General features: G+C 41.8%; 1 protein-coding gene across 2 annotated transcripts in view; it reads right to left on the reverse strand.

Annotated features, from left to right (window-relative positions):
* LOC128650027 (uncharacterized) overlaps positions 1-21,634 on the reverse strand; it is a 273,926-nt gene that overhangs the window by 23,758 nt on the left and 228,534 nt on the right. For both annotated transcript variants that reach the window (XM_053703680.1, XM_053703679.1), the window contains one exon: positions 15,263-15,390. In XM_053703680.1, coding sequence (XP_053559655.1) covers positions 15,263-15,390 — 128 coding nt within the window. The remainder of the gene's footprint in view (positions 1-15,262; positions 15,391-21,634) is intronic.

Raw genomic sequence — 21,634 nt, forward strand, 5'->3', positions numbered from 1 at the left:
TAGGTTCTTCCTTTTCCCCTTCTTCTTCCTTTAAGAAACTGTTCCCCATTCTGGACTCTCAACTCGAGCTGTGGGGGACTGTCCCTAAGGTGGATGGTGCCATCTCTACCCTCGCGAAGCGGACGACTATTCCTCTCGAGGATAGTTCGTCATTTAAAGAGCCCATGGATAAGAAGTTGGAAAACATGTTAAGGAAAATGTTTCAACACACAGGGTTTGTTTTTCAACTGGCAGCGGCTGTAGCCGCAGTTGCCAGAGCTGCGACATATTGGTGTGAATCCCTGTGTGATATGGTCGAGAGGGAGACTTGCATCAACAAGATACAGGAGAAGATTAGAGCGTTGAAGGTCACCAATATGAAAATGATTCGCCTGAACGCAAGGGTTTCAGGATTTTCTGTTTTAGCTTGCAGGGCTCTGTGGCTAAAGTCTTGGTCTGCGGACATGAGGCTGTTGTCCCTGACTTTTCAAGGAAAGATTCTGTTTGGTCCAGGATTGGATTCGATCATATCCATGGTTACGAGAGGCAAGGGAGCTTTCCTACCACAAGATAAGAAGGTAGGCGCCAGCAGCCTGCCGCAAAAGTGGATCATTCCAAGGGAACAAGTCCAAGCAGAACAAGAAGCCCGCCGAGACTAAATCTGCATGAATGGGTGGCCTCCGACCGGTCTCCGGACCAAGTAGGGGGCAGATTGTCTCTCTTCTCTGAAGCCTGGTTGCAGGACGTTCTGGACCCTGTCATGACGACAATAGATTTGAAGGATGCTTACCTTATTATGTTCCAATTCACAGGGACCACTTCAAGTTCCTAAGATTTGCATTTCTGGACCAAAACTTCCAGTTTGTAGCCCTTCCCTTCACCTGGCGACGGCCCCGAGTGTCTTCTGGAGGCGTTTCTTGCAGTGGCCAGATCCAGGGGCATTGCTGTGGTGCCCTATTTGGACAACATCTTAGTTCAGGCGCCATTGTTCAGCCTCGCAGAGGATCATTTAAGGGCTCTTCTTTTATTGCTCCAATCTCACGATTGGAAGTTCAACTCAGGAAAGAGTTCCCTGGTTCCCAAATACAGGGTGGAGACTCTATGTCCATGAAAATATTTCTCACAGATCAACAAGGCAGGAAGATTGCGTCCACCTGTCTTGCCCTTCAGTCTTTCTCAAGCCCTTCAGAGGCTCAGTGTATGGAGATGATCAGGCTCATGGTTTCCAGCATAGACATCATCTCTTTCATTCCATCTCAGACCTCTTCAATTGTGCATGTTGAGACAGTGGAACAGCGATCATTCAGATCTATCTCAGCGGATATCCATGGATGCTTGGACCAGGGACTCCCTTTCTTGGTGGATCCGTCTGGAGCATCTGTCCCTGGGGACATCCTTCCTGAGACCGTCCTGGGAGATTGTGACCACGGACGTGAGTCTGACAGGATGGGGAGCTGTTTGGGGTGCCAGATTGGCACAAGGAAAATAGACTCGGGAGGAGTCTCTCCTTCCTATAAATATTCTGGAACTTTGAGCAATCTACAATGCTCTAAAGACGTGGCCTCCTCTGGGGTCGTTCGGCTTCATCAGATTCCAGACCAACAACATTACCTTGGTGGCTTACATCAAGCACCAGGGGGGAACGAGGAGCTCCCTAGCAATGAGGGAGGTGTTTCGGATTTTGGAGTCGACGGAGTCCCACAGCTGCTCACTCTCAGCAATCCACATTCCAGGTGTGGACAACTGGGAAGTGGACTTTCTCAGCAGGTAATCCTTCCATCTGGGGTAATGGTCTCACCTCTGATATTTGTCTCAGACGGGGAATGCCGGAAATAGATCTCATGGTGTCCAGACTCAGTTGCAAGCTACCCCGATATGGTTTGAGGGATCCCCAGACAGAGCTGATAGATGCCTTAGTGGTGCCTTGGGGATTCAGCCTAGCTTACATTTTCCCACCGTTACCACTTCTACCTCGTGTAGTGGCACAAATTAAGCAGGAGTGAGCTTCGGCCATCCTGATTGCTCCTTCATGACCGTGGAGGACGTGGTTTGCGGATCTGGTGGGGATGTCATCCTCTCCTCCATGGAGGTTACCCTGTCACAGGGATCTGCTGGAACAGGGTCCCTTTCAACATCAAAATCTTGTTTCTCTGAGGCTGACTGTGTGGAGATTGAATGCTTAGTTTTAGCCAAGAGAGGTTTTTCTGAAAGTGTGATTGACACTCCAGTTCAGGCAAGAAAGCCAGTCACTGGTCGCATCTACCATAAGGTGTGGAGGACTTACTTGACCTGGTGTGAGAAACACGGATATCCTTGGCACAAGGTGAAAGTATCCAGGATTCTGTCTTTTCTCCAAGAGTGTTTGGAGAAGGGTCTTGCAGCCAGTTCCTTAAAGGGACAGATTTCGACTTTATCAGTCTTGTTGCACAGGAGACTCGCTCAGCTTCCTGACATTCAATCTTTTGTTCAGGCTCTGTCTAGAATCAGACCTGTTTTTAGACAGTCTGTATCACAAACTGGTAGTTATGTGTATAGGTGGAACACAACTGCAGAATAAATAATAATATGTATGTTACACAGGACTGTCTAAAACCTCTATTACTGAAAAGGTTTCCTTCAGTCACGTGAATAAGTTTAATATATCAAGGATTGATAACTTATTCAGCAGAAAGTGAATAAGAAAAAGAAATATACTGTTAAGATCACCCTTGGATAATAACAGGAAAGGACAAAAAGATAAAGATTCAGACAGGCAGCATTTGAGCAACAGTGAACCAAACAAGTGAAGTTGCGGTTTTTAGGCTTAAAAGTTATGAATAAACTTCTTATGTATAATACAAGTCAGAGTTGAATACGTTATGAGATATGATGTTAAACTGTAATTTGTACCTTGGAAATGCAGGCAGTCAGGAGAGCAAGCAGGGTTACCTTCGTAGGTGAATCAGAGTAGTTAGAGTGAGACCGGAGGAGACCCGGAAGTGACGTCACGCTGTGTAGCGTAATCGGGAGAATCTCACTGACAGGCTGAATGAACACTGAGGGTATGAGCTGCGGTAAAAAGAAAGCAGCGAGAGGTAATAGAAAAACACAGTAGGTACTTTACCCCACAAGGAGAGAGAGTGACTTTAAATGGAATTCCAAAGTAGTTGGTGCTGTTTAGGATAAAGGCACAGAACTCCGTATTACAAGGTAGAGAAGGAAAAGGCTGAGCAGGCAGGTAATCCTCTCTGTAGCGAAGATCATCAATACTGAGCAAGGTGTAACAGGTGAGCGGCACTCTTAAGGAAGGAGGAACAAATCAGAAATTAGTGGGTGTAGTTAGGAGGAAAATGGGTTGAACCAGGCAGAACCTGACAGAACCCCCTCCTCAAGGATGCTGTTCCACAGCGGATGGACGAGGCCGGTCAGGATGGCGACGATGAAACAAGGAGAGAAGTCTAGGAGAGTTGAGATTGGAGAGAGGCTCCCAAGAATCCTCATCACTTGAATAATTTTTCCACCTGACCAAATACTGTAGAACACCCCTGGAGATCCTGGAGTCCAAAATGGATTCAACTTCATACTCATCATCAGCAAGAGGAAGGTTTGTAGGTGGAAGAAGAACTTGTGTATCTCTTGTGGGTACATAAGGTTTTAATAAAGATACGTGGAACGTAGGATGAATCCTAAGAGTGCTGGGAAGGCGTAGCTTGACAGCATTGGTATTGATAACACTTTGGACAGGAAAGGGACCAATGAAGAGACTGGCCATCTTCTTGGAAGGAACTTGTAATCTTAAGTTCTTAGTAGAAAGCCAGACTAAATCTCCCGGGGAGTATTCAGGCGGCTTCCTTCTCCTGAGGTCATAATAATGTTTCTGGTTCTCTTGGGCCAAACGAATGTTCTCCTGGATGACATTGAAATTCTCCTGCAGAGAATTATGGAGCTGATCCAGCGAAGGTGAATCCGATGAAGCAAGGGTTGAGAAGGTCAAGGTGGGGTGATAGGCATAGTTTGCGAAGAAGGGTGTCATTTATGTAGATGCATTGGTTAAATTATTGTAGGCGAATTCGGCCATAGAGAGATAATTCATCCAATCGTTCTGTTGATAGGAACAATAACATCTGAGAAAGTGTTCAAGCCACTGATTTAACCTCTCTGACTGCCCATTAGTTTGGGGATGAAAAGCTGTAGTAAAACGATGTTCCATATTAATCAATGTACATAATTTGCTCCAAAATTTTGAGGTGAATTGTGTACCCCTATCTGTCGTCAAGATAGAAGGTATTCCATGCAACTTAATGATGTGGTCAATGAACAGGGTGGCAGTTTCAGAAGAAGTGGGAAGTTTATGGAAAGGGATGAAATGAGCCATTTTAGTGAATAAATCAATGACCACAAGGATAGTTGTTTGATTTTTTGATGGTGGTAAATCTACAATAAAATCCATGGAAACATGGTGCCAAGGCTTTTTAGGGACTGGTAAAGGCATGAGCAAGCCAAAAGGTGGTCTTCTTTCTGGTTTGCAAGTGACACAAGTCCTGCAACTGGCGATATGATCAGAAATGGTGGATTTCATGTGTGGCCACCAATAGGTGCGTGAAACGAGATCCAAGGTACGTTGAAGACCTGGGTGTCCAGCTAAGGGAATGTCATGGCATGTCTGTATAATTTGTTTTCTCAAGGAGGGTGGTATGAAGATTTTCTTATCATAGTAGTAAATGCCATGCATTTTGGTTAAAGTTGGTTCAGGTGGGTTTGAATGTTCCTTGCAGTAATTGCGGAGATCAGTCAAGATCGTCGAAGTGAACCCAATGAAACATTGAGGGGAAACAATGTCTTTTCTGACAGAGATGTGAGTTGGTCGTTCTGGTAACCGAGATAAAGCGTCAGCTTTGATGTTTTTATTAGCAGGTCTGTAAATGATAACGAAATTGAAACGGTCAAAGTACAGACTCCATCGAACCTGTCTGGCAGATAAGGTTTTATTAGATTGTAAATACTGGAGGTTCTTATGGTCTGTGTAGATATTAATTGGCAGAGTGGTGCCTTCAAGAAGGTGTCTCCAGTGTTCAAGGGATCGTCGAATGGCCAATAACTCCTTGTCCCCAATGGCATAATTTTGTTCGGCAGGGGACATTAGTTTGGAGAAATAGGAAATTGGATGAAGAGGATCAGATAGAGATTTTTGTTGTGAGAGGACTGCTCCAATGGCGAAATCGGAAGAATCAACTTCCAGAGTATATTGATATGAAGGATTTGGAAATTGAAGGATTGGTGCGGAGGTAAATCTGGATTTCAAATAACGGAAAGCATGTACAGCATCTGAACCCCATGAGAAAGGTGTTGTAGAGCCTGTTAAAACTGTGAGAGGTTTTACTATTTTGGAAAAGCCTTTGATAAATTTTCTATAATAATTTGAAAAGCCAAGGAACCGTTGCAGGTCTTTTCTAGTCTTTGGTTCTGGCCAATCCAAAACAGCCTCAACCTTCTCTTTCTGCATCTGGATTCCTGAGGGAGAAATATCATATCCTAGAAAGGATACCTGTGTTGTGTGGAATTTGCATTTCTCCAATTTGGCGTACAATTTATACGCTCTAAGTCGCGCAAGGACTTGGCGAACATGCCTGATGTGTTCCTGCAAAGTTCTGGAATAAATGAGTATATCATCTAGATATATAACAATGCATACATCTAGAAGGTCTCTGCATACATCATTAATAAAGTATTGGAAGGTAGCTGGGGCATTGCAGAGACCAAAGGGCATTACAAGGTACTCGAATAACCCATATCTGGTCCTGAATGCCGTCAGCCATTCATGACCCTCTTTAATCCTGACAAGATTGTATGCCCCTCTTAAGTCAAGTTTAGTAAAAATAGTAGCATCAGAAAGCCTCTCGATCATCTCTGGGATTAGGGGCAAAGGATAACGATTCTTAATCGTGCATTTATTTAGTTCACGATAATCTATGATGGGTCTGAGGCTGGAATCCTTGTTACGAACAAAGAAAAAACCTGCCCCTGCAGGAGAAGTTGATGGCCTAATGAAGCCTTTCTTTAAGTTGTCGTCAAGATAGACTTTAAGATGTTCCAGTTCAGGATTACTTAATGGGTAAAGGTGTCCAATGGGTATGCGGGCTCCAGGAAGGAGATCGATAGGGCAATCATATGCCCTATGATGTGGTAGGTTCTCTGCCTCGGTCTTACTAAATACATCTTTAAATTCCAAATATTGAGAGGGTAAGCCCTCAGAATCAGTAATAGTGTGCAACAAAACAGGACTAGGGAAACATGTTTCTTTGCAATAAGTGGAACAAAATTTTATTTGAAAAGGGTGCCAAACAATAGTGGGGTTATGAAGTTGTAACCACTTCATCCCGAGAACCAAACAAAAATGGGGAGAGGGAAGAACATCAAAAGAAAGTAATTCGTAATGTCCTGATATATTAAGCATGAGTGGAACAGTCTCATGAGTTATAGGTCCAGAGAACATGAGTGAACCATCTATGACTCTGATTGGTATGGGAGTAGTTTTCTTTATTAGAGGTATATTTTCCCTAATGCAATAGTCCCGATCCATGTAATTCCCTGAAGCGCCAGAGTCGACAATGGCATCACTGATCCTCAGTTGACTTTGCTCCAACTGTAGGGAGACAGATAAAGTACAATAAGGAGAATGTTCAGGGGAAGGTAGAGATGTATAAAGGTAAGTGGACTTACATTTTTTGTTCTTCAAAAGTAGGGAACAGTCCTGAACAGCGTGACTTGGGCTAGCGCAGTACAGGCATAGATTCCTTAAGCGTCTGCGTTGTTTCTCCTCTTGAGAGAGGGGACCTCTGAGGAAGCCAATCTCCATGGGTTCAGCAGAGGGTTTCATAGCAGAAACACTACTTGGGGCCGAAGAGCCAGAAGTGGGTTTAGGTTTTAGGTCTGTTGCATACTTTTCAGCCTTCCTTTCACGTAGACGGCGGTCTATCTGGATAGCTGTTTTCATAAAAGCTTCCAGGGTTGTTGGTAATTCAATTCTGGCGAATTCGTCTTTTAAAGACTCTGAAAGTCCCAACCGAAATTGATTACGCAGGGCGACTGGGGTCCAGAGAGCATCCGTGGCGAACTGTTTGAAGTCTGATATATAGTCCTCCACAGGTCTCTTTCCTTGTTTTAAACTCCTCAGACTCATCTCAGCAGTAAGCTGAATATCTGTGTCCTGAAACATTTCATCCATACTGGTGAAGAAATCTACAAGGAATCCGAGAATGGGATCCTGGTTCTCTATGAATTTATCGGCCCAATTTCTAGGATCCCCCCTGAGAAAGGAGATTGTAGTGAGGACTTTCACTCTCTCAGTGGGGTAAGTCCTAGGTTTCATTGAAAACAATAAAAGGCAGGCGTTTTTAAATTGTCTATATGCTTTTCTGTTACCACAGAAGAGGTCTGGAAGAGAGACTTGAGGTTCAATAACACTTTCAGTCTGGTTACCCTTTATAGAGATAGACTCTGTAATTACTTTTCTCAGAGCAGCATTCTCAATTTGTAAATCATGCAGGCCTTGTGCCAGTTGATCTACCTTTTGATTGAGGTTATACACTACTTGATGTAGGTCTGCTGGTTCCATATTTTTTTTTCCGGCTCAGTATTATATCACAAACTGGTAGTTATGTGTATAGGTGGAACACAACTGCAGAATAAATAATAATATGTATGTTACACAGGACTGTCTAAAACCTCTATTACTGAAAAGGTTTCCTTCAGTCATGTGAATAAGTTTAATATATCAAGGATTGATAACTTATTCAGCAGAAAGTGAATAAGAAAAAGAAATATACTGTTAAGATCACCCTTGGATAATAACAGGAAAGGACAAAAAGATAAAGATTCAGACAGGCAGCATTTGAGCAACAGTGAACCAAACAAGTGAAGTTGCGGTTTTTAGGCTTAAAAGTTATGAATAAACTTCTTATGTATAATACAAGTCAGAGTTGAATACGTTATGAGATATGATGTTAAACTGTAATTTGTACCTTGGAAATGCAGGCAGTCAGGAGAGCAAGCAGGGTTACCTTCGTAGGTGAATCAGAGTAGTTAGAGTGAGACCGGAGGAGACCCGGAAGTGACGTCACGCTGTGTAGCGTAATCGGGAGAATCTCACTGACAGGCTGAATGAACACTGAGGGTATGAGCTGCGGTAAAAAGAAAGCAGCGAGAGGTAATAGAAAAACACAGTAGGTACTTTACCCCACAAGGAGAGAGAGTGACTTTAAATGGAATTCCAAAGTAGTTGGTGCTGTTTAGGATAAAGGCACAGAACTCCGTATTACAAGGTAGAGAAGGAAAAGGCTGAGCAGGCAGGTAATCCTCTCTGTAGCGAAGATCATCAATACTGAGCAAGGTGTAACAGGTGAGCGGCACTCTTAAGGAAGGAGGAACAAATCAGAAATTAGTGGGTGTAGTTAGGAGGAAAATGGGTTGAACCAGGCAGAACCTGACAGTCTGCTCCCTCATGGAGCTTAAACTTGGTCCTTAAGGTATTGCAGAGGGTTCCGTTTGAGCCTATGCATTCTATTGACATTAAGATTCTGTCCTGGATGGTTCTCTTTCTGTTGGCCATTGCATCGGCAATGGCTAATCTCTATGGTAAATTTCCTATTTCCTGACAGAACTCCCTTAGAAGTGGTGTGTTTCATTTCTGTGCACTCTGAGGCACTAGGAAATGTACTACCCACCTAGAGCTCTCCAAACCACGAGAGCTCATAATTGTCTCACATTCTCAGAGCAAGAGGCCAGAGATGCCATAAAGCTGTACCTTAACGTTTGCTGCCTCACCCCTAAATCCTACTGCTGTAGGCCAAATATGGCTTTGGGTTGAAGATTTAAAATTAAAAGGGATTTTGTTTCAAAGTTAAAACATTTCCAAGTAAAACACTAGCAAAGAACATAGGTTAAAAATACAGTTTTCAACAAATGGCTATATAAATTTGTTAGGATAGATAATGCATTATCCTTATATTAAATATACTGAGAAGAGTTTATTGCAATCGAATGAGGTTAGTATTGTGTCCCTGGAAGAGGGAGAATCACTTCCTATACTGGAAGGAAGAATGACACCCTTCAAAGGCACAGAAAAAACATAATTTATGCTTACCTGATAAATTTATTTCTCTTGTAGTGTATCCAGTCCACGGATCATCCATTACTTGTGGGATATTCTCCTTCCCAACAGGAAGTTGCAAGAGGATCACCCACAGCAGAGCTGCTATATAGCTCCTCCCCTAACTGTCATATCCAGTCATTCGACCGAAAACAAACAGAGAAAGGAGAAACCATAGGGTGCAGTGGTGACTGTAGTTTAATTAAAATTTAGACCTGCCTTAAAAGGACAGGGCGGGCCGTGGACTGGATACACTACAAGAGAAATAAATTTATCAGGTAAGCATAAATTATGTTTTCTCTTGTTAAGTGTATCCAGTCCACGGATCATCCATTACTTGTGGGATACCAATACCAAAGCTAAAGTACACGGATGATGGGAGGGACAAGGCAGGATTAAGCGGAAGGAACCACTGCCTGAAGAACCTTTCTCCCAAACACAGCCTCAGAAGAAGCAAAAGTATCAAATTTGTAAAATTTTGAAAAAGTGTGAAGCAAAGACCAAGTCGCAGCCTTGCAAATCTGTTCAATAGAGGCCTCATTTTTGAAGGCCCAGGTGGAAGCCACAGCTCCAGTAGAATGAGCTGTAATCATTTCAGGGGGCTGCTGTCCAGCAGTCTCATAGGCTAGGCTTATTACGCTCCGAAGCCAAAAGGAAAGAGAGGTTGCCGAAGCTGTTTGACCTCTCCTCTGTCCAGAGTAAACGACAAACAGGAAAGATGTTTGACGAAAATCCTTAGTAGCTTGTAAGTAAAACTTCAAGGCACGGACTACGTCCAGATTATGTAAAAGACGTTCCTTCTTTGAAGAAGGATTAGGGCACAACGATGGAACAACAATCTCTTGATTGATATTCTTGTTAGAAACCACCTTAGGTAAAAACCCAGGTTTGGTACGCAGAACTACCTTATCTGCATGAAAAATCAGATAGGGAGAATCACATTGCAAGGCAGATAGCTCAGAGACTCTCCGAGCCAAGGAAATAGCCATCAAAAACAGAACTTTCCAAGATAAAAGTTTAAAATCAATGGAATGAAGGGGTTCAAACGGAACTCCTTGAAGAACCTTAAGAACCAAGTTTAAGCTCCACGGGGGAGCAACAGGTTTAAACACAGGCTTAAATTAACCAAAGCCTGGCAAAATGCCTGGACGTCTGGAACCTCTGCCAGACGCTTGTGCAAAAGAATAGACAGAGCAGAAATCTGTCCCTTTAAGGAACTAGCTGATAATCCTTTGTCCAAGCCCTCTTGGAGAAAAGACAATATTCTAGGAATCCTAACTTTACTCCATGAGTAAGTCTTGGATTCACACCAATAAAGATATTTACTCCATATCTTGTGGTAGATTTTGCTGGTAACAGGATTTCGTGCCTGTATTAAAGTATCAATGACTGACTCGGAGAAGCCATGCTTTGATAGAATCAAGCGTTCAATCTCCATGCAGTCAGTCTCAGAGAAATTAGATTTGGATGATTGAAAGGACCTTGTTTGTATCAGAAGGTCCTGTCTTAGAGGCAGAGTCCATGGTGGAAAGGATGACATGTCCACTAGGTCTGCATACCAAGTCCTGCGTGGCCACGCAGGTGCTATCAGAATCACCAATGCTCTCTCCTGTTTGATTTTGGCAATCAGTCGAGGGAGCAGAGGAAACGGTGGAAACACATAAGCCAGGTTGAAGAACCAAGGCGCTGCTAGAGCATCTATCAGCGTCGCTTCTGGGTCCCTGGACCTGGATCCGTAACAAGGAAGCTTGGCGTTCTGGCGAGACGCCATGAGATCCAACTCTGGTTTGCCCTAACGATGAATCAACTGAGCAAACACCTCCGGATGGAGTTCCCACTCCCCCGGATAGAAAGTCTGACGACTTAGAAAATCCAGCTCCCAGTTCTCCATGCCTGGGATATGGATTGCTGACAGGTGGCAAGAGTGGTACTCTGCCCAGCGAATTATTTTTGAGACTTCTAACATCGCTAGGGAACTCCTGGTTCCCCCTTGATGGTTGATGTAAGCCACAGTCGTGATGTTGTCCGACTGAAATCTGATGAACCTCAGTGTTGCTAACTGAGGCCAAGCCAGAAGAGCATTGAATATCGCTCTTAACTCCAGAATATTTATGGGAAGGAGTTTCTCCTCCTGAGTCCACGATCCCTGTGCCTTCAGGGAATTCCAGACTGCACCCCAACCTAGAAGGCTGGCATCTGTTGTTACAATTGTCCAATCTGGCCTGCGAAAGGTCATACCCTCGGACAGGTGTACCCGAAACAACCACCAGAGAAAAGAATCTCTGGTCTCTTGATCCAGATTTAGCAGAGGGGACAAATCTGTGTAATCCCCATTCCACTGACTCAGCATGCATAATTGCAGCGGTCTGAGATGAAGGCGCGCAAATGGCACTATGTCCATTGCCGCTACCATTAAGCCGATTACCTCCATACACTGAGCTACCGAAGGGCGCGGAATGGAGTGAAGAACACGGCAAGCATTTAGAAGTTTTGATAACCTGGACTCCGTCAGGTAAATTTTCATTTCTACAGAATCTATAAGAGTCCCTAAGAAGGAGACTCTTGTGAGTGGGGATAGAGAACTCTTTTCCTCGTTCACTTTCCACCCGTGCGACCTCAGAAATGCCAGAACTATCTCTGTATGAGACTTGGCAACTTGAAAGCTTGACGCCTGTATCAGGATGTCGTCTAGATACGGAGCCACCGCTATGCCTTGCGGTCTTAGAACCGCCAGAAGTGAGCCCAGAACCTTTGTAAAGATTCTCGGGGCTGTAGCCAACCCGAAGGGAAGAGCTACAAATTGGTAATGCCTGTCTAGAAAGGCAAACCTTAGAAACCGATGATGATCTTTGTGAATCGGTATGTGAAGGTAGGCATCCTTTAAGTCCACTGTGGTCATGTACTGACCTTCTTGGATCATGGGTAGGATGGTCCGAATAGTTTCCATTTTGAAAGATGGAACTCTGAGGAATTTGTTTAAGATCTTTAGATCCAAAATTGGTCTGAAGGTTCCCTCTTTTTTGGGAACCACAAACAGATTTGAATAAAAACCCTGTCCTTGTTCCGTCCGCGGAACTGGATGGATCACTCCCATAACTAGGAGGTCTTGCACACAGCGTAGGAATGCCTCTTTCTTTATCTGATTTGCAGATAGCCTTGAAAGATGAAATCTCCCTTGTGGAGGGGAAGCTTTGAAGTCCAGAAGATATCCCTGAGATATGATCTCCAACGCCCAGGGATCCTGAACATCTCTTGCCCACGCCTGGGCGAAGAGAGAAAGTCTGCCCCCTACTAGATCCGTCGCCGGATAGGGGGCCGTTCCTTCATGCTGTCTTAGAGGCAGCAGCAGGCTTTCTGGCCTGCTTGCCTTTGTTCCAGGACTGCTTAGATTGAGCAAAAGTTCCCTCTTGTTTTGAAGCGGAGGAAGTTGATGCTGCACCTGCCTTGAAATTTCGAAAGGCACGAAAATTAGACTGTTTGGCCTTTGCTTTGGCCCTGTCCTGAGGAAGGGTGTGACCCTTACCTCCAGTAATGTCAGCAATAATTTCCTTCAAACCAGGCCGAATAAGGTCTGCTCCTTGAAAGGAATGCTGAGTAATTTAGACTTTGAAGTCACGTCAGCTGACCAGGATTTAAGCCATAGCGCCCTACGCGCTTGGATGGCGAATCCGGAATTCTTAGCCGTTAGTTTAGTCAAATGAACAATGGCATCAGAAACAAATGAGTTAGCTAGCTTAAGTGTTCTAAGCTTGTCAATAATTTCAGTCAATGGAGCTGTATGGATGGCCTCTTCCAGGGCCTCAAACCAGAATGCCGCCGCGGCCGTGACAGGCGCAATGCATGCAATGCAAGGGGCTGTAAAATAAAACCTTGTTGAATAAACATTTTCTTAAGGTAACCCTCCAATTTTTTATCCATTGGATCTGAAAAAGCACAACTGTCCTCAACCGGGATAGTAGTACGCTTTGCTAAAGTAGAAACTGCTCCCTCCACCTTAGGGACCGTCTGCCATAAGTCCCGTGTAGTGGCGTCTATTGGAAACATTTTTCTAAATATAGGAGGTGGGGAAAAAGGCACCCCCGGTCTATCCCACTCCTTGCTAATAATTTCTGTAAGCCTTTTAGGTATAGGAAAAACATCAGTACACACCGGTACCGCATAGTATTTATCCAGCCTACACAATTTCTCTGGTACTGCAACTGTGTTACAGTCATTCAGAGCAGCTAATACCTCCCCAAGGAACACACGGAGGTTCTCAAGCTTAAATTTTAAATTAGAAATCTCTGAATCAGGTTTCCCCGAATCAGAGATGTCACCCACAGACTGAAGCTCTCCGTCCTCATGATCTGCATATTGTGACGCAGTATCAGACATGGCCCTTACAGCATCTGCGCGCTCTGTATTTCTCCTAACCCCAGAGCAATCGCGCTTGCCTCTTAATTCAGGCAACCTGGATAATACCTCTGACAGGGTATTATTCATGATTGCAGCCATGTCCTGCAAGGTAATCGCTATGGGCGTCCCTGATGTAATTGGCGCCATATTAGCGTGCATCCCCTTAGCGGGAGTTGAAGGGACACGTGGGGAGAGTTAGTCGGCATAACTTCCCCCTCGTCAGAATCTTCTGGTGATATTTCTTTTAAGTTAAAGACTGATCTTTACTGTTTAAGGTGAAATCAATACATTTAGTACACATTCTCCTATGGGGCTCCACCATGGCTTTCAAACATAATGAACAAGTAGTTTCCTCTGTGTCAGACATGTTTAAACAGACTAGCAATGAGACTAGCAAGCTTGGAAAACACTTTAAACAAGTTTACAAGCAATATAAAAAACGTTACTGCACCTTTAAGAAACACAAATTTTGTCAAAATTTGAAATAACAGTGAAAAAAGGCAGTTACACTAACAAAATTTTTACAGTGTATGTAACAAGTTAGCAGAGCATTGCACCCACTTGCAAATGGATGATTAACCCCTTAATACCCAAAACTGAATAATAAAAGCCAAAAACGTTTTTTTTCTTTTTTTCAAACAATCACAACTGCCACAGCTCTACTGTGGCTTTTTACCTCCCTCAAAAACGACTTTGAAGCCTTTTGAGCCCTCCAGAGATGTCCTGGATCATGCAGGAAGAACCTGAATGTCTCTGACAGTATTTTTAGCTGCACAGAAAAACACTAAAATAGGCCCTTCCCACTCATATTGCAACAGTGGAAAGCCTAAGGAAACTGTTACTAGGCAAAAATCAAACCAGCCATGTGGGAAAAAAACTAGGCCCCAATAAGTTTTATCACCAAACATATATAAAAAACGATTAAACATGCCAGCAAACGTTTTAAAATACACTTTTATAAGAGTATGTATCTCTATTAATAAGCCTGATACCAGTCGCTATAACTGCATTTAAGGCTTTACTTACATTAGTTCGGTATCAGCAGCATTTTCTAGCAAATTCCATCCCTAGAAAAATATTAACTGCACATACCTTATTGCAGGAAAACCTGCACACCATTCCCTCTCTGAAGTTACCTCACTCCTCAGAATATGTGAGAACAGCCATGGATCATAGTTACTTCTGCTAAGATCATAGAAAACGCAGGCAGATTCTTCTTCTAAATACTGCCTGAGATAAACAGTACACTCCGGCACCATTTAAAAATAACAAACTTTTGATTGAAGAATAAACTAAGTATAAAACACCACACTCCTCTTACGACCTCCATCTTGGTTGAGGCTTGCAAGAGAATGACTGGATATGACAGTTAGGGGAGGAGCTATATAGCAGCTCTGCTGTGGGTGATCCTCTTGCAACTTCCTGTTGGGAAGGAGAATATCCCACAAGTAATGGATGATCCGTGGACTGGATACACTTAACAAGAGAAACAGTCTTTTGTTCCCATTCTGTGGACTTCTTCCATAAAGAAGAGGTGCTGTGACACAAATGTAAATGTTTATCTGACGCTAAAATATATAGATTTTGTTTGTTACCAATATTGGATAGTTTCTTAATCTGTTCATTTGGGCAGACTTGTTGAGCCTATAGTTCTTATCTGCTGTCAAAATCTATATCTCTATAATCTGATATCTGAAAGCTTAATATGGTCAGATGTTTTGCGGAGATATTCAAAAAACAAACATGCACGTTTATACTCACTGTGTGGAATGGCACAATTCATTAGTAAGTTGAGCTTCCACTTCCTGTACTAGAGCATGAACCAGGCTTCTGGTGACTATACGGTTGTCATCCTCCAGCTTAACTTGGTGCCTCATCCACTGCCACACCTGTTGTGTCAAAATATAGTAGAGGTCCATAAACTGCAATGTCTTCAGTAAGTGCACACATTGTAAGTTGATCTTAAAGCTCTGAGACTGAATCAATTCATTTCAATAAAATGTATCTCTCTGGTGCTTTCCTGGTACAAAACCATGTAAAGCACCATAGATATTGCATTGACTTCCTAAAGAAATATAAAATAGCTACTGCATCATTAAAGACAATCACTAAATATAGTTTTTGAGGAATACAGCCTATGCCTAACCTGGAAAAGTTGTAAATTGCAGAATGTAAGCTACTTAGTGACACAGAGAACTGGAAAGGTTTATGGAAACATATAAAGAGGGTATTATTACCCACAGAAACTCAGCTAGATAAAGTGAAAATGCCTGATGAAATGGAAAGAAACAAATTCTTAAGACTGACAGATAATTTGTTCAAAAATGTTTGCTAACATAAATTAATTTAAAGGCACATTTATGCAATATAATGTCACCAGGAATTACGATGTTGAAATTTTTAAAAAGTGTAGTTTACCAAGGCAATTACAAGAAAAATGCAGCTTGATGGTCTTTTCATCATTTAGAGTTCTGGACAACTTACTTTTCACATGGAAAATAATTGATCTTTCTTTCATACAGGTGATGAGAGTCCTTGATTCATTACACCTGGGACTTACTCTTCCCTACCACTAGGAGGAGGCAAAAATTCCCAAATCCCAAGAACTCTATAAAACCCCTCCCCCTCACCAGTAGTTCAGTTTTATCTTTGCCTCCACTGAAGGTAGTAAAATAATAAAGATGTGCATTTGATTATTCAGAGAGAGGGGTTCTCAGATTGAGTTGCAGCCCATTTCCCCTCAGAGTACAAGTTGCTTGTTGAAGGGTTGTATTTGGAGTATTGGAAGTAGCAAATATTTCTCCACTGGGTATTTAGTTACAAACGTTGCTGTGGGGTTTGCAGGGATTTGTCCCTGTGGGATCCAAAGTGTTCCTAGAAGGAGGGATACAGAGCCAACATAGCCCAGCACAGTTTAATACAGAATGTGTGTATAAAGGAAAAAGGCAAACTTACATATTTCAAAGCACCTCCAGGTGCAATACCCACAGGCTGGAGCTTCTCAGCCTCCCAGCTGACTGGTTCCAAAGGTTTCAGCAAACAAAAGATTGTTCTCAAAAAGACTCAGGGATAAAGATTATCCCGAAATAAAACCCAGCAGCAAGTGTACAAATTAAAAAATACTTTATTAAAAGCAACGCGTTTCTCAGCCTCTATGGGGCTGTTTCCCCAGGCTAATGAATAAAAATAATGAACATACACATGCTATATAAAACACATAAAAAAACTGATTAGAGGAATATTAATAAGAATCATGCGTATCCAATCCAGTTAACATAGTTGTTATGGAGACTCTGGTAAACATACAGGGTGATCTAGCCAGTAACACTGTGTTATTTAAACAATGAAATAAAATGTCAATACATCCATATCTATCATATATTATATACAAAGTTTCACAATGTTTGTACCCCCCATGTATACATTGTGCATCGTAGTATAGCCCCACATACACACATTAGGGAAATCACAAATAGTCCAGATCATACAAAACATAAACGCAACTTCAGACTGCTACATGTGTTCCCACCCCCTCCTTTCTCTCACAGACATTGGTAATAGCCAAAACTAAGTGCACATCATGTAATGTTATCAAAGTGCATCTTGCACTGATAAAGCCTTCTAAACAATGTATAGTTAATCCTTCTGTGGCGGTCTGTGTGCTCAAATGATAATCCGTGTGAAATCTCAATGCGTCTCAACCGAAACTCATTCCAAAAAACGGCTGCTGTCAAAAGACATCCGGGTATCGTAGAACCGCCCACACATGTGTTAGGAGAAATACTGGCCATTGATTGTTCGTCGAAAACCTGTGTCAGATGACAACAGCCCAGACATACTGAATACCCTAATCAGTATTAGATTTAAAGGGAGAGAGGCATTGAGTTCTCTTCAAGGGTACACATATACAAAAGATAGTTATCGTCATAGTGACAACTAACAAGCGATCATAAGAAAACTTATTCTCACAAAGCAATTACTGATCCTACTCGGTTATCCTTAAACCTATATCAATAGTGAAATACTGGATATACACTACCTAAAGACAATCCAATGATTGATACTTGCTCATATGAAAGCCAATACATAGAAACTGTTATAATGTTATTACATAATACTATAAAGGCCATATGTTAATATGCTAAAATGTGTCAGAACTAATCTAAAGTGCATAAAAAGAACATCTGAAATTAAAACTCCTGATAGTTGTATGCATAGATATACTAATACGGTGAACGTGGTGTCCTTCAGTACTATAACATAATCATACAATAAAATTAAATATATAAAGTTACTAGTATTTAAAAATGATAAAACAAATACCAGTTATTAAATATATGTGTAAGAGTTAAATACCCTAGAACCATAATAGAACTCTTATACTATCAATGTGATGAATAATAATAACTATATAAATATAATAATGTGTGTCATGTGATAATAAAGAGATAAGTATGTGTAAATGATGTGTGCTGTCGAAGACAGTCCTAGCTAGTGTATCAGGGACTAAAAATGCAGTGTAATCAAGACTGCATTAATGGATTGCCTAAACAAAAACATAGTGAAACTAAAAAATATATTAGTGATAAAGTGATCCACAGTTATGTGTAATCTACGTATATGTGTGTTAAAATGTGCTTTCATGATAAATCCTAACACATCTGTATGTAAACTATCATAAACAAATCATATATAATGTGGATATAATTTAATGAACCTCAAACTAATATAGTGCCTTGTTAGAGACTAGGGCCTCGATCCGATATGCAGCGTCACCCGCAAAAGCCGGTGACGCCAAATTTTGCGCTGGTTTGGTATCACATATACGGCGTAACATAGAAGTTACACTCGTATATTTCTGCCTTCGGCCGTAGTTTTTGGGCCCATAGACAGGTATACCAAACCAGCGCAGTTTGTTATCCAATATACAGTGTAAGGACTTACGTGGCGAAAATGGAGAAATCTTACTCCATTTTCACTTTGCCACAAATTGCAGGCGTAGTAAGCCTTACGCTGTGTATTGGAGCCCCGTAACTCCCTAAACTACCTGCAAAATAAAACCTAACACCTAACGCATGCGCAATGTCTATCTACCTGTCAACCGCGAACTGCAAAATAAAACCTAACACCTAACACCTAACGCATGCGCAATGTCTATCCACCTGTCAACCGCGATCCCCCACCGCAATCCCTAATAAAGTGTTTAACCCCTAAACCGCCGCTCCCGGACCCCGCCGCCACCTACATTAAATGTCTAACCCCCTAATGTGAGCCCCCTACACCGTCGCCACCTAAATTAAAATTATTAACCACTAATGTAATCCCCCTACACCGCCGCCATCTATATTAAAATTATTACCCCCTAATGTGAGCCCCCTACCCCGCCGCCACCTATATTAAATATATTAACCCCTAATCTAATCCCCCTACACCGCCTCCACCTATAATAAATGTATTACCCCCTAAAATACTAAAATGTCCCTACCCTAAACTAAAAATAGCCCTGAAAAGGGCTTTTTGCGTGGCATTGCCCCAAAGTAACCAGCTCTATTACCAGCCCTTAAAAGGGCCTTTTGCAGGGCATTGCCCCAAAGTAATCAGCTCTTTTACCAGCACTTAAAAGGGTTTTTTGCAGGGCATTGTCACAAAGTAATCAGCTCTTTTGCCTGTAATCTAAATCGCCCTACACCGCCGCCACCTATAATAAATGTATTACCCCCTAATCTAATCCCCCTACACCGCCGCCACCTTTATTAAATTTATTAGCCCCTAATCTAATCCCCCTATACCGCCACCTATATCAAATTTATTAACCCCTAAAATACTAAAATGTCCCTACCACTAAACCTAAGTCTAAACCTACAAATAGCCCTGAAAAGGGCCTTTTGTGTGGCATTGCCCCAAAGTAACCAGCTCTATTACCAGCCCTTAAAAGGGCCTTTTGCGGGGCATTGCCCCAAAGTAACCAGCTCTTTTACCAGCCCTTAAAAGGGCTTTTTGCGGGGCATTGTCACAAAGTAATCAGCTCTTTTGCCTGTAATGTAATCTAATCCCCCTACACCGCCGCCACCTATATTAAATATATTAACCCCTAATCTGACCCTCCTACACCACCGCCACCTATATTAACTATATTAACCCTAATTATATTAGGGTTAATATATTATATATATTAACTATATTAACTATATTAACCCTATCTAACTCTAACACCCCTAACTTAATTATTATTAAAATAAATCTAAATAATATTAATAATATTAACTAAATTATTCCTATTTAAAACTAAATACTTACCTATAAAATAAACCCTAAGATAGCTACAATATAATTAATAATTACATTGTAGCTATTTTAGGGTTTATATTTATTTTACAGGTAACTTGGTATTTATTTTAACTAGGTACAATAGCTATTAAATAGTTAATAACTATTTAATACCTACCTAGTTAAAATAATTACCAATTTACCTGTAAAATAAATCCTAACCTAAGTTACAAATACACCTACACTATCAATAAATGAATTAAATAAACTACAAATATCTAAACTAAAATACAATTAAATACACTTAACTAAATTACAAAAACCCCCCACTAAATTACAAAAAATAAAAAAAGATTACAAGATTTTTAAGCTAATTACACCTATTCTAAGCCCCCTATTAAAATAACAAAGCCCCCCAAAATAAAAAAAAATTCCCTACCCTAATCTAAATGACAAAAGTAATCAGCTCTATTACCAGCCCTTAAAATGGCCTTTTGTGGGGCATTGCCCCAAAGTAATCAGCTCTTTTACCTATAAAAAAAACAACAACCCCCCCATTACAACCCACCACCCACATACCCCTATTCAAACCCACCCAATCCCCCCTTAAACCCCCAAGTGCTCCTTACCTGTCCTGAAGACCAGCGGAGAAGGTCCTGTTCCAGGCGGCGACCTCTTCTTCTTCCAGGATCCAGCCGGCGCGGAGCGGAGGAGTTGAAGACCGATGACCGCAGAGATGAAGACCGTCCATCTGGAATTGAAGACCGGCGATGCTGGAACTGAAGATCGGCGACGCTGGAACTGAAGACCGCTGGAACTGAAGACCGGAGCCGGAGCGTGGAGGATCCTCTTCATACGATCGCCGCCGTACACTGAATAGGAATTCAAGGTAAACGATTAAAAATGGCGTCCCTTGAATTCCTATTGGCTGATTTGAGCCTTCAGATTCAAATCAGCCAATCGGATGCGAGCTACTTTAATTCTATTGGCTGATTTGAATAGCCAATAGAATAAGAGCTACTGTAATTATATTGGCTGATTAGAATAGCCAATAGAATTACAGTAGCTCTTATTCTATTGGCTATTAAAATCAGCCAATAGAATTAAAGTAGCTCGCATCCGATTGGCTGATTTGAATTTGAAGGCTCAAATCAGCCAATAGGAATTCAAGGGACGCCATCTTTAATCGCGTACCTTGAATTTCTATTCAATGTACAGCGGCGATCGTATAAAGAGGATCCTCCACGCTCCGGCTCCGGTCTTCAGTTCCAGCGGTCTTCAGTTCCAGCGTCGCTGATCTTCAGTTCCAGATGGACGGTCTTCAGCTCCGCAGTCATCGGTCTTCAACTCCTCCGCTCCGCGCCGGCTGGATCCTGGAAGAAGAAGAGGTCGCCGCCTGGAAGAAGACTTCTCCGCCTGGAAGAGGACCTTCTCCGCCGGTCTTCAGGACAGGTAAGGAGCACTTGGGGGTTAGACTTAGGTTTTTTAAGGTTGTTGTTTTTTTTACAGGTAAAAGAGCTGATTACTTTGGGGCAATGCCCCACAAAAGGCCCTTTTAAGGGCTGGTAATAGAGCTGATTACTTTTGTAATTTAGATTAGGGTAGGGATTTTTTTTTATTTTGGGGGGCTTTGTTATTTTATTAGGGGGCTTAGATTAGGTGTAATTAGCTTAAAAATCTTGTAATCTTTTTTTATTTTTTGTAATTTAGTGTTTGTTTGTTTTTGTAATTTAGTTTAGTTTATTTAATTGTATTTTAGTTTAGATATTTGTAGTTTATTTAATTAATTTATTGATAGTGTAGGTGTATTTGTAACTTAGGTTAGGATTTATTTTACAAGTAAATTAATAATTATTTTAACTAGGT

Source organism: Bombina bombina, chromosome 2 (assembly GCF_027579735.1).
Source record: "Bombina bombina isolate aBomBom1 chromosome 2, aBomBom1.pri, whole genome shotgun sequence".
Classification (NCBI taxonomy): domain Eukaryota; kingdom Metazoa; phylum Chordata; class Amphibia; order Anura; family Bombinatoridae; genus Bombina; species Bombina bombina.